The sequence below is a fragment of the Echiichthys vipera genome (assembly GCF_963691815.1).
Source record: "Echiichthys vipera genome assembly, chromosome: 3".
Lineage (NCBI taxonomy): Eukaryota > Metazoa > Chordata > Actinopteri > Perciformes > Trachinidae > Echiichthys > Echiichthys vipera.
Window position 1 is genome coordinate 18466092 of NC_139828.1, and position 13187 is coordinate 18479278.

Below are 13187 nucleotides of genomic sequence, written 5' to 3' on the forward strand. Positions count from 1 at the left end.
TGTGTGTAAGTGTGTTCGCTTCATAGTCTCTGTTGGTGTTTCAAAAACTAATTTACAAAATATATTGCTTAAATAAATCTATACGTGAAAGTCTTTGCATAAGGTTACGGCAGACTGAATCCCTAAACCACACAATCACTTACCTCAAAGGATCCAAAAGATCAAGTTTATTTATTGTGTTGATATGGGAAATCTTTTGCTTTTTCTGACTTAGTCTGTGACTTTTCTGACCTCAGCAGTGAGAAACCAATGGATGTATCTCACATTTTCTTGAGCAGGGACTCTTGATAAAAGCATTAAATCAACATATTGGCTGAGAATGGCTGTTAACCTTAAAATGACGACCAAAGAGTATTTGCTATTCATGTCATGGAAAGGAGCACTTATGTGGGACACAATATTAATTAAATTGATTATTACTCCAAGCATAAATTGGCACTTATTTCCAGGACAGTAGCATCACTTTTCAGTAGTGGGCAGGCAGTTACAATTATCAACAAACAGTTATCCTTTCTATCCAGTCTAATTGTATGAAGGCAGTTGGAAAAAAGAGCCCCTTGTCTCGAGCAGAGACTTAAGAAAAGCCATCAGTTAGACTTATTCTCCCTGTATTTGCTCAAAAGGCAAGGGTATGTCAGTGCTGTCTGTGTGCTGCTCTGCCTGCTGCACTGTGGTTGCTTGTGGCTGTAGTGGACTTGGGTTCATGCAAGAACCCAACAGAAAGATGAAAATAGCAGCAAGCTACTGTTTGAAGTGATGTCAAACCAATATTCTTTTGGACAACCCAGAAAGTAATAAAAATGTAAAATAAATAAATAAAAGATCTAACTCAAAACTTCTTTTTCAAAACAATCAACATAAAAAGAAGAGGACACAAAGTGAGAAAGAAGATGTCAAGCCATTCCAAGGATTGCTTTTGTTCCATTGCAAAGGGGAACAAGTGGCAGAGAGAGAAACACAGCTGTAAAAGGGTGATGTAGGAGGAAGAGAGGAGTGTATCCAATCCAATCAGTTTGTGGGTTACCGGTCAAGAACAAATGCAAAAAACAGCGGTAAGGAAATCACAAAACACACATCAACAGGTGAAGATGAGCACAGACACTTGAGAGACGCCAAGACAGAAATGGGGTTGAATGGACATAAAGTATTTTCATGCCTGGACCGATCAAAAATCGACGGTGCAGTGATAGGTTCTCAAGAGCACCCCCGGTGGGCAGGAGTGAATGTTGCATGCAACTGGAGCGCTCCTCAGTGACCCTGTGAAGCTCTGCTGCCCAGCAGTACCAAAAAGAACTGTGAAGTGGTTGTTCCAAAACCCCCACAGCCCAGATGTGGGGGGTACATCCAACAAGTTGCACTAGTAGAAACAGAAAATGTGTTAAAAGAGGTCTACTCCCACCGCCATGGCTCTCTTATGTACCATTAAAGATCCTGTGCCAGTTTTGACATTGACAATAAAGGTAGCCACTCTTATATGTGAATGAATGTTTAGATGCGTCTTTCTCTGTGACTTTCTGTATTGTTTATCAGCAGGATCCACAATGACTAGATCAGAATGGCCCTTAATCCGCTAAATCTAGCTACATTTTCATGGTCAGTTTCATGGTTTCATTTTCAATAATTTCCCTCGGGATAAATAAAGCTTCTTGAATCTTGAATCTTGAATGGTCTTTTACCACTGATGTATTACATGTCAATATACAACATCATTTTCAATCTGTGTGTACTGTGTAAACCCAGAAGACATGATTTCATACCCTGTCATCCTAACAGTTCCTTAGCTACTATTGGATATTTGATTGGATAAGCTGTGCATATCTTGCACTGCTGTGAGTTATAATATTATTATAATATCACTCCTGTTATTTTTAGCTGGATTGTTTAAATACTTGAGTTTTGTTCCTGTCATCTGTAAAATAAAATAATCAGTGCAGAACTGATATACTGGAATAAATCCAGGCAGTGGGCATGTGACTACTTTTTTCTTTGAGGACTAAACTAAGACCCCCCACCCCTGCCATCAGAATACAGTTCATATGAGAGCCTTGGCGACCTTAGAGGAGAGCTGACATTTTTTGTGTCTCTGTCACATGAAGAGAAAGTGCACTTGCTGCTGACAAAGGAAAAGCATGAACAATATGAACATAAGTGAAAGGGGAAATAAAAAAACTGCTGCAATTGTCAGTCCGCGTGGACCTGCTTTGTTTGAAAGTGTTGCGTTCACTCATGCATATTTGACACCAGAGCCACATTACAAAATAAGTCAATTCTAAAATGATATGGTTGTAAAACACTAAAAAGGCGACTTCAGCACTTTGTAACTTATTTCAACCTTAACTCTCCACAAAACAAATCGTTCGTTTTGTGAGTAGCACTTAGTAGAAAAGACTGTAGTCATATTGTCACATTGAGATTAATAAAATCAGAATCAGATGAAAAAAAAAGTTAGCAAGAATTCAAAAACACATTAGTTAAGTCAGTTTGTTATGTAATTAATTACTGAATCTACTTTGAACCCTGAATATGTCTTAGAAAAACACAGTCATAGTTCAAAGCTGACGATGCAGTTGACATCTGAGAAAATAAATGTAACAAGTTCCAGTAAAAGGGAAAAAAACCACATAACCTCATTAGAATTCACTTTCGTGAAGCCATAAAATCTTTTAACTGCTGTACTGGGGGGTAGAAATCCCTTTGTTAGCTAACTGACAAAGAACAGAAGAGAAGACTGAATAAAAGGCTACATACTGGCTTGCAAGGTCTTCTGAGATATGTCATTGGTGAAGGCTCCAATGCCTTTGTTAGAGATGGCTGCCAGGGAGAAGCGGTACTCTGTGTTTGGGCGAAGATTTTCCACAACATATGAAGATTTGGGTCCAAATGTTTTCTTCATCTATTGATGGAGAGTGATGTTATTGACAAGCTCGATATAAAAAACAGTTGCACAGGAATTTAACATTGGATCATTAAGGGATGATGCACACCTCTCAATGCAAAAAGATACTGGAATTACAAATTAAATACCAAAAATTCTCACCTGGGTGCCAAAACCGCCTTCCATGTAGTGAAGTTCATAATTAACAATTCCTTCTTTCTCATATGCAGCTTCCCATGTCAGTTCTATGCTGGTATCAGACACAGCACCAACCTGGAATTTGGATGGTTGACCAGGAACTGAGGAACATAGCAGAGGATGTTGTTGCAGGATATGTTACTAGATGTTGGTTAAGACATGTAAATTAATCTTATACACATAGGCGGGGTACTACCCAATTACCTTTGGAAAAAAAAGTCTTAAGAATACGTCAATCAAGTTTGTTTTCCTGTTCAGTGATTCAGTATATTGGCTATCTACACACTTACATGATGAGTATAATGAGATTTGGCGTACAAAGACAGAGGATTAGATGGAGCTAAATTGAGAGGAGTAGATTATAGTACAAAAGTACAAAAGTTTGTGCCTCAGTGGCAAGTGTGGTAAAAAGTGCTCTACTTGTTGTGGGGTCTTTGAAGTTGGACGTGCCTTGTCCTAGCATAGAGGGAGTTACTTTGCTCAGCCCTGAAGCTGATCCTGGTGAGTTTGCAAATTTTGCTTCTATCTCAAATGTGGCAGTTTTTTTCCCAGACTGCCATGATCACACAAACTTTTGTCATCATTTGCAGAGGCCGCAGATGTGTAGGTGAACCTTGCACGGCAGGGAAGGAAATTTGTCTTTTTGGCAGCAGGCACAGGCTGTCTAAAATTTCAGAAAATGTGCTGCTGATGCACAAAAACAGCTGAAAATGTTCCTAATTGTTTGTCAAAGTAGAGATGGAGAACAGATGTGGCACACAACAGTTTCTGTATAACTTTTCTTGAACTACCATACCTATTGTACAAAAAACTGCCAGACATTAAATTAAACAAAAGCAATTGGAGAAAAGTCTTAAGATGAAATCAGTTTTCATGTCCTTACCTCCTTGCAGTACTTTGACATGGATGGGCTCTGAGAAAGGTCCGTCTCCTACAGAGGTGAATGCTAGGACTTTGATTGTGTATGTCTCTTGAGGGACCAGGCTCTGGATAGTGGTGATGATGCTGTCCTGGACATTATGGATCTGCCAGAGGCTCATGGGTTGGGAGTCGTCCATGGTGTAGTAAACGCGGTAGCCCTTGATCTGCCCATTGGGCTCCTCAGGTTCTTCCCAGCGTACCATCATGGTGTTCTGGGATATGATCTGGGCCTGGATGTTACGCGGTGGACTGGCAGGGGCCTGTTCGCCAGTTCGGGTTTCTACTGGCTCACTGGGAGGACCCTGGCCGATTGTGTTGACGGCTGAGACACGGATTTCATACTCCGTGTTGGGATAGAGGCCACCAATACTATAACGTGTAGTGGTGATGTCGTCCACCGTCTCATACTTGCTGTCTGGGGACTTGGCCTTATACTGGATAATATAGTAAGTCACTGGGTCTGGATTGCCTGAGTCCCAGGTGATGGTCACACTGGTGGCAGTGGTTTCAGTAACCACAGGGGTACCTGGAGGCTTGGGGAGGGCTGTTATAGTGACAAAACAGGACGGAAAGAGGAGACATGTCATTTACCATGCCAGTGACTGTTCGAAGAACTTTGTAGCATAAAGGGAAAAATTGTGATTTCCTTCACAATGCCCCAAGAACACTGTACTGTATCAATACACATTGCAACGACAGTATTCTACACCTTTTCATTTTAGACTTAACTGATGTTAATGTTCTTTGTATGTAAACCACTTCACAAGCACAGCTATCTCTTACATTTGACAGTGATCTGCGCCACAGCTTCAATGATGCCCAGGCTGCTCATGGCCACACAGGTGTAGTTGGCTGACTCACGGACGCTGCTTAATTCCAGAACATTCCTGCCCACCGGCATTTCATCCTCCGGTGTCAAATCCTCTGAGTTCAGCATCCACTTGACGTAAGGCATGGGCGACCCCACCGCCACACATGTTATGTTCACACTGCCACCAGGCATAATTTCCTGACTCGTTGGTGGAATGGAGAAGCGAGGAGGCACCCGCCGGACTGGGGGAAGGCATGAGGAAGGGGAGAGGATGACAAAAGAGGGCAAGGGAGTCAAAAAAAGGGGGATGTAACAAGAGAGGCCGATGAAAATTGACCCTTCTCAAGGAAATACTTAACACAAAAGGTTCAACATGGTACATGTTAACTGAAACACAAAATAAAAGAAGTAGACTTTTCAAAACATAAAAAATATACAAATAATGATAAGGAACTAAACTAACAGAACTGCTTCAACAACAAAGTAGATTAACAATAAAGCAACGATTCATAGCAACAAGGTTCCATTGACCAATATTTGACCCATCACAGCACAATTAAAGACACAAAAATCTATTACGAGTTTCTCATCTTTGGAACTGAACTGCTGACATATATACAACTACAGCATAACCTGATCATGAAGTATGACAGTGTGTAGTAAAGGCCATGTGATAATGCTATCACATAAAGCCGCCATGGCAACCTGGAACTTCCTGTCCTCTCAGGCACGCATGCCAAACAGGAAGTAGGCCATTACAGGCATCTCCCACAGCACAGGAAGTGTAGGGTTACAGGGCTATTGACCATCTCTACAAGATCTCTAAACACATTCTAGCGTAAGTTTGCACTTGACACCTGTCTCTTCTACCTAGATATCTTAAAGATGAGAAACTTTAATCAGATTTTTGTGGTTTAGGGTAGATCCACTGGACAAAGCCTTATTAAGATCTGACACGGTTCCATTGATAGATGCAGCTATCAGTTTCACAGACAGCATGCATAAGTAGACCAAGGTAAATTAAGGAGTAAATAATAACAAAATCAGATATAAAAATTGAGATAAAATGCATAGAGGAATATAACTGAAGGGTCGCTAGCATGCCCAGACAAAAGACGATTGGAGAGGAAAGAATTTATACAAGATAGAGGATAAAGCATCTGAGGAGAGGAGAGGAGAGGAAGGAAGGGAACAGAGGAGCAAAGAGTGACAGAGGAAGAAAAAGAGAGGGGGAGGTTTGGAGGAGGGTGAAGAGGGGGTTACCCACTTCAATGCTGTGTAAACTTTATTTTTCTCCAGCAAATGTGACAAAATGTGATGGTGGCACATTGTCACATCGCAGTCCCAGTTAACACAAAATACGTATTGAAGAACAAGGTGTGTGCCTAGAAATACATAGAAAAAGAACTAGTAGTTGTAGCTGGAGAGTCTACTATCACAGAGTGTTGGAGTCAGAAACAGAATTGGATCAACAGGGAGTAGAAATCCAGAGAACAAGAAAAGAGAGACTGAGGGGAAGGGAAAGAGAAAGGTAGATGAATAAGGGCAGAAATGACAGCTAAGAGAGGGAGACAGGGAGGACCTCAAAACTCATGGATAGGAATTGAGTGGAAGGAGGTTGATAATGAGTCTGAGACGCAGAGGAAGGGAGTGAAAGGTACTGTGTACTTGCATGTGTGTGTATGTGTAGATACGTAGATGTATATGTTTTCTGCGTCGGTATAGGCATGGGTGTGCGTGTGTACAGTATGCAAGGGTTAGAAAGTGAGAGAGTATGAGTTAGCAAAAACACTGTGTTCATGAGAGGCATCCCAGCAAGTAATTGACAAATAGTGTCATGAGGTGGCCATGTTCAACGCTAAATGAGCAGAGAACTTTCTGTGTTATACAATGCAGGATTGACCATGCCTGTGTAATTCTAAGGTGCATAATAATATAATTTGTTCTACCTAAGCCAAGATAAATTGGAAAATTGTTTGGTTGAATGGCAAACTCCTCAAAATATAATCATAAAATAAACAATATCCTGATGATTAGGTACCACCTTGTGCAGGGAAAACCCTTTTATGGTACATTAAAAAGTAAAAACTTAGACTTTAATTTAATTTTAACAAAAAGAACAGCAACATACAAATGTACTTTGGTTTTGAATTCACCAAAAATATACGGATCACATCTATAGACTACTTCAGAGGTCTATATGAAACTATTTTAAACAGCCTTTCAAGAATCAATGTGAACCAGTGTATCTATTCTATATCTATATCCATCTATTCTCTGTCAAAATGTTTGTTGGGATGCAAAGAAATTCATAGAGAGAGAGAGAGAGAAGCAAAGTAGTGCAGATGTGGAAGTCAAAACTAAATGGAAGAGCAGACTTAGAGACAGACAGATAGACAAGACAGGAAGGACAGGGACGAGAGACAAGACACAAGGCAGAACGAAACAGACTCAAGCAGCAAGACAGCAGACAAGAAGACAGACAGAGGGAGACGGGCAGACTGACAGTGATGGATGGGCACGCAGACATACTGTACAGTACGCAAATGGGAAGGGGGGAGGGTTTGGGTTGTCGGAGAAAGGAAAGTAGGAGGAGGAGGGCATAAGTGGGGGATAGAATAAGGAGACTGTGATTCTTAATCAAATCAAATCAAAAAAGAAAAAAGAAAGACCATGGCTCAAAGTGGGTTTTGGAGGTCTCACACACTGGGGCTTAAAAATCAAGAATCAACTATACCTCCCCTCCTCCCCGCCATCAATAATCGCACCTCAATGCAAATGTAACTTCTGAAGTTTTTTGCATGGGCGGATGTCAGGTGTGTTTGGGGGGTGGGTTGGCACTGAGGGGGAGGATTGGGGGGGGGGGGGATTCAGAGGGGCATCAAGGATAGGTAGCATTCCAAAATACACTGTGTCGATCCAAATGGGATTCATATGATCGTTGCATGAGACACTGACTTTTTCCAACAAAGGGCACAAATATCACCTACAGTACACACACTGAGGGGATTATTACCAGAGAACTGACATTAACTGACCTGCATACTGAAATAATCACTAAAATGTAGTCTGTAGGGGCCAAGCATGTTAGTACGCATCTACTTCTAATTGCTTTTAACAGCCATGTCATATTAAGTAATATAAACCACTGTGTGCTGTTCGACATGTAAAAAGCATTTATAAAAATGAATAGTCAGTTACAGTTATAGAGTGAATCAAATGTGGATTCACTTCTGCATCCACTGCTGGGCTTTTGATTTGCTCCTATCTGTACTACTCTACATGCAACCTCTAAGTCCTGAAATTTGCTGTTAATGTCAATTATGTTGTTACCTTAGGCAAGACATGACATGACCTTGAGGGCAAAAACTTCATCGCTGACCTTTGAGGAAATGCTCTTTTGTGGTACACAAACTTACACACTGATTTGGCATACAATTTACCAAGAAAAAAGGGTCAATAGCAGATTCATTGAGTCTGGCCTCAAATAAAACATCAGATTTTCATATAACAGACTCTAAGTGCCTCCATTTGAAGCATACAGAAAAATGTTGAGAAACATATCAAGGAATCATAACCTGTGCTGCCCTGATCTGACTATGCAAATTTTGCCTGACCTTTTAGTATAGATACCATGCTCTGTCTCATCATGAAAGGTATATTTGGATAGTTAGGAAGTCCAAATGGGAGATATTCCAAAAAAACATGTTGAAGTACAAAAAGGCCCATCGTATAGGTACATAAAGATACCTCTGCATTCTAATTTGTCAAAAAAAAAAAAAGCCTAACATCAAAGGTGAAAGGGCAGCTCATTCCTCACACAGACATGCATGGGTGTGGCTATGGCATGAGTGACATATACAGGTGCACCCCCATCCACTTGGGCAGACACCGGGGAACCAGTACAATCCAAAAATGTCACCCAAGCCCATCCAAGCATGCCATTCATTCCCAAATATAGCATTGTTCCAGACACACACGCACACAATCAAATTAAAGGAAATAAATCAAACTGAACAAATCCACAAAAAGAACTAAGTCCGAACAGCATAGACAGTACCACAGTGCAGCTGTGTTTAACAAAGAGGTATGCATCAATACTATTAGATGTTTTTCAGCTATGATTTGTCTCTGCTTGAATTTTGCCACCAATCCAAAAAAAATGGTGAAAACCGGCCAGGGCTAACAGGGTCAGTTTTTTTTTTTTTAAAGGGGAAATGTCAAATCAAAGTTTGTCTGATGGTGTTCTTCTATCCGTGGTGCTCAGGTCAGCCAGTGGACCGGGAGCTGAAGTGGCTGAGTGAATGAGGTTTCCCCACAGGAAGATGTCTCTGTTCACCTTTGAGTAGCTATGCTGTCAGGGCAATGCAGGAACTAATATGAGCCACTTGCCAAATGCTGGTTACTTTTGGCTGTGGTCTGCCAGTGAAATCACTGAGCCAATACACAAAACAAGTCTTCACGGCACTGGGGCACACACAGATGATAGAAATTCAAGGGAGAGTCTACCTGTCAACAGTATGGACAGTGTGTCTGACACATGAATACATTTGGTCTATGGTTACAACAGAAGATCAAGAGCTCAAGGTCAGTTGATGCTACAGCACACTACAAGGTATCTTGGGAGAGACAACAACAATTTAAAAAAAAACCCCAATAGACACGTTGGGGGAAAGCATTAACTTTGTGTCTGAATTCCAGTATCACATGCAAATGAGTCACTGTATTATTTGTACTATTAGCTAGGCCTGTATGACATGACTGAATGAATAAACTCTCAAAGGCTGTGTATGTGTGCATGTGTCACCTGTGCTACCCTCCCCTACCCTCAAGACAATGAAGAATCCCAATTGCATGGACAGGCTCCTCATTCACAGAGACAAAGAGCCAGGGCGGCCCATTTGGAATTGAGCGATAATAAAACAATCATATACCTTTAATTTGGACTACTAACAACATATAATCTTGTTTCAAGCCCCAATGTGGAGAGAAAGACAAGAAGCCTCACAGTGGACGAGGTGAAAAGCAGTCGAGAGAGAACGCCAGAGTACTGCACTAACTCTAATAGTGGGCGGTGTTGTGAGGGATTTGTGCCAAAAACAGAGGTCAGAAGGTGGACATTATCGGCCATTTTGGTGAGGCAGTTTTTGCTGCCCCAAAATGAAGGGGGAAGCCAAAATAATGTGCAGCCTTTAGTGTCACCTTGAAGCTGAGATTACACCCTCTTGCTGCCCGAGGACACAGGCGCAGTATGGAGATCCTTTAGTCATACTTGCTGGGTGAGGCCTATGGCATTTACATACAAGCCGCAGGGGTCTGCCCGTATTAACATACCTTGGCTTCGCCAATGCTTAACACTCACTATCAGTGGCTCATCAAAATGGAAATTATTACCTAAAGGAAACTGACAGGAAACATGGCAGGGGTATCTAATAATAGCAGGCAGCGGATTGAGGGGATTACAGAGTGTATCACTTTTTTTCTATTGTCTCACAGATAGATGACAAGCAGCCAAATGATACTGCAAGCATGTCCCCTGACTGTGGAGATCCCTTCAGTGAATATTATCAGTCAGATTCAGACAGGGAGTGTGTTCATTTTATTTGCATTAGAGTGAGAGGTAATGAATCAGATGGCAGCATGACTTTTTTGAGGGGTGGCTATTAACTTCAGGATTCCTTGAGACAAACATCTAATAGAGATGGCAGGATTTTTACTTTGGCAGGTGAGAACATAAGGTGTAATCTAGCTTTCTTTCCCAACGATACACACAAATGCATAGCAGGGCATGCAAGCACATTCAAAACCAGGCAGATACCATTGTAGGAGGGCAAACATGCACATGCGTACATCACAGCTCAGTCTTTCTGTATCATTGTTATTCTTACAACTTCAAATTAGATATAAAGACTGAATGTAGACGTTGTCAGGCTTTCAATATTCTTGGTTTCTTGCGGTAGGATTATCTCGTGCTTTGTGGACATTTCATGTGGAGGGCAGCAATGAGAAATTATTGACTGGTGGCTTTCATGGACTGAACTGTTTCAATTACTGATATAAAGTATTTTGATAGCCAATTGGTGCATAGAGGAAACAGAACCAAAACTGTGCTTGAGATAGCAGCTAGATCAGAAGGGATGATTATATGTATTTGTCCATGACTTGCCTTAAGGACAAATTATTTGGCTGGTGCAATGGAAAGAAATATATCTGCCATACTCAGCATCTTTGGAAAGAAAAACACTGGCTTACACTGAATTTTTTTTGAGGGGTTTTTGTCTCACTAATATTTTGGGGCCCAAAGCGTGGCTCATATAAACTCTTGAATCTCTTGAATAGCAACAGTCAAAGTGGCCTTTAAGCAAAATATGTCCGGGCTTCAAAGTAACCAACAACGGAATTCTTCAAATGTACAGATTCCAGAGGTAAACTAGGTACAACAACAACAACAAAAAATTAATTTATTTGCTGTTGGAGCAGTAGTAATTTTCATTATGACCTTTAGATACTTTTCAGAGATACGTCTAACCTCCGGGTCGGCACACTTTTGACAGCCACACATACAAACTGATTGGGGTAGAAGAGAGTAATTTCTTCCATCTCAATAAATTGTATTTATGATCTACCTAGACTTGTTGAGCCACATGTAACACTAGCCAAAAAAACTATGATTAATTTCCAAATAAATATATTTTATGTATTTAGTGGAGCCATACAATTTACAGGCAAGCAACAGCAGGTGACATGAGTATACAGTATAGATCTGATTCAGCTGTCCTGAGGGTTAAGAGGAACATCTTAAAGAAAAGAGGAGGGTAAGCTGGTCCGAAGCCATTTGCAATATAAATCAGTAAAAACTGCTTACACTGATTTCCATTGACTACTTTAGCACTTCCTCCTCATTATTGTTGTAGGAATAGAGCATGCATGCTTAAAGAACTAAATGATTGTGTTGTTGTAGTCCACCAACCTGTAAATCGATTCTACTCTATGAGTGTGTGAACAAGGAGGGATTTTGAATAATAAATTATAATTTGATTGAGAGTCATGACTGAGAGGGAACACAAATAGCAGTCTCTCAACAAAAACCAATCCCATCTAGCTGCTGCCATTTGAAAATAAAAGTATCTTTGAGCACCCGCTAAGCAACAGCAAATGTAATTTTGAAGTCATTATAGTGTTATTGATCCACACGACACTGTAAATGGCATCCCTTAATGGCAGCCTGAAATCACCATGGAACCCAATCAGGCCCAATCAGGTCTAATTTTTTCAATAATGTATCGCTGTAAACAAGATGACAGGAACACTGGCTGTATACACACTTATTATTTCATTCTGCATTTGCATTTGCACTCCGAGACTCAAGAAGCAGAGCAGCATCATCGTGAAAAAAGAAACACAAATCTCACACACAAATGAACCACAAAAGGACAAAGATCTTCAACAGAAAAGTAAGTCCAGGAACAGAACTGAAACAAAAGGAAAACGCACAAACACATCACCATAATCACAACACAAAAATAAATGAATAAATAAATAAAGGAAATAAGGGAAAGCCAAAAAGTCAGGTTGTATCAGGGAAAACACTTGTTGAGAAACCAAAGAAATAGAAGGAACCAATTGAACAAAACACAGGGAATGCTTAAAGAAAAAGACCAACACAGCCAAAGGGGTTCTGTACAGGCATGCGAGCGCAGTTACATTCTCCCATCGTGCAACAAGTTCTGTTATTTCCACGTGCTGGGTTTCCATGACAACACGTGCAAGAAAGCCTTTAGGTGCAGAAGCAATACCAAAGGATGCCAAACGAGAAAAGGCCCCACAATGCAAACATAAAAATAAATTAACAAGACCCGAGCTAATCGGGTTTGCTTTCATCATTTCTTCCTTGGAAATAAAGAAACATTTCTTTCATAATCATTTAGCAGTTTGGATTAACTAATTAGTATACTTCAAATTAGTAATTAATCGAGCTCTCAATAGGCAAATACAGCTAAAATTTTTCAACATGTTGAATTTTTTTTTTTCAAATGTGGGTTAAAAAAAGTAAAAAAGAAAAAACACACCAACCTTCTCGAAGCTCTGAGGGATGTAAAGGGGTTGATGCAGAACACAATGACATGAGGAGAAGAGAAAAATAGGGGAAACACAGAGAGAGTAAAAAAAGCCACCTCAAGGTGTTTAGCTGCAGCTACATTTCCCTTTTCTTTAATCCTGTTTCTCCTTCTTTTCCCTGTGACATCTGTCTTGAAAAGTACACTTGCCTATCACCCCCCCACCCACCCCCTTAAATAAACTTTGAACCATAACAATCAGATACACCCCAGTGGTCACACTGTCGCCTGGTAAGAAAAAAATAGTGAGGCGCCACTGGAGTCA

General features: G+C 40.6%; 1 protein-coding gene across 7 annotated transcripts in view; it reads right to left on the minus strand.

The window, feature by feature from the left end:
* Positions 1-13187, minus strand: part of ptprsa (protein tyrosine phosphatase receptor type Sa) — a 239391-nt gene that overhangs the window by 56282 nt on the left and 169922 nt on the right. For all 7 annotated transcript variants that reach the window (XM_083940543.1, XM_083940546.1, XM_083940548.1 and 4 more), the window contains 4 exons: positions 4778-5047; positions 3957-4538; positions 3038-3174; positions 2749-2893 (listed from right to left, as the gene is read on the minus strand). In XM_083940543.1, the coding sequence (XP_083796669.1) occupies positions 2749-2893; positions 3038-3174; positions 3957-4538; positions 4778-5047 (1134 nt within the window). The remainder of the gene's footprint in view (positions 1-2748; positions 2894-3037; positions 3175-3956; positions 4539-4777; positions 5048-13187) is intronic.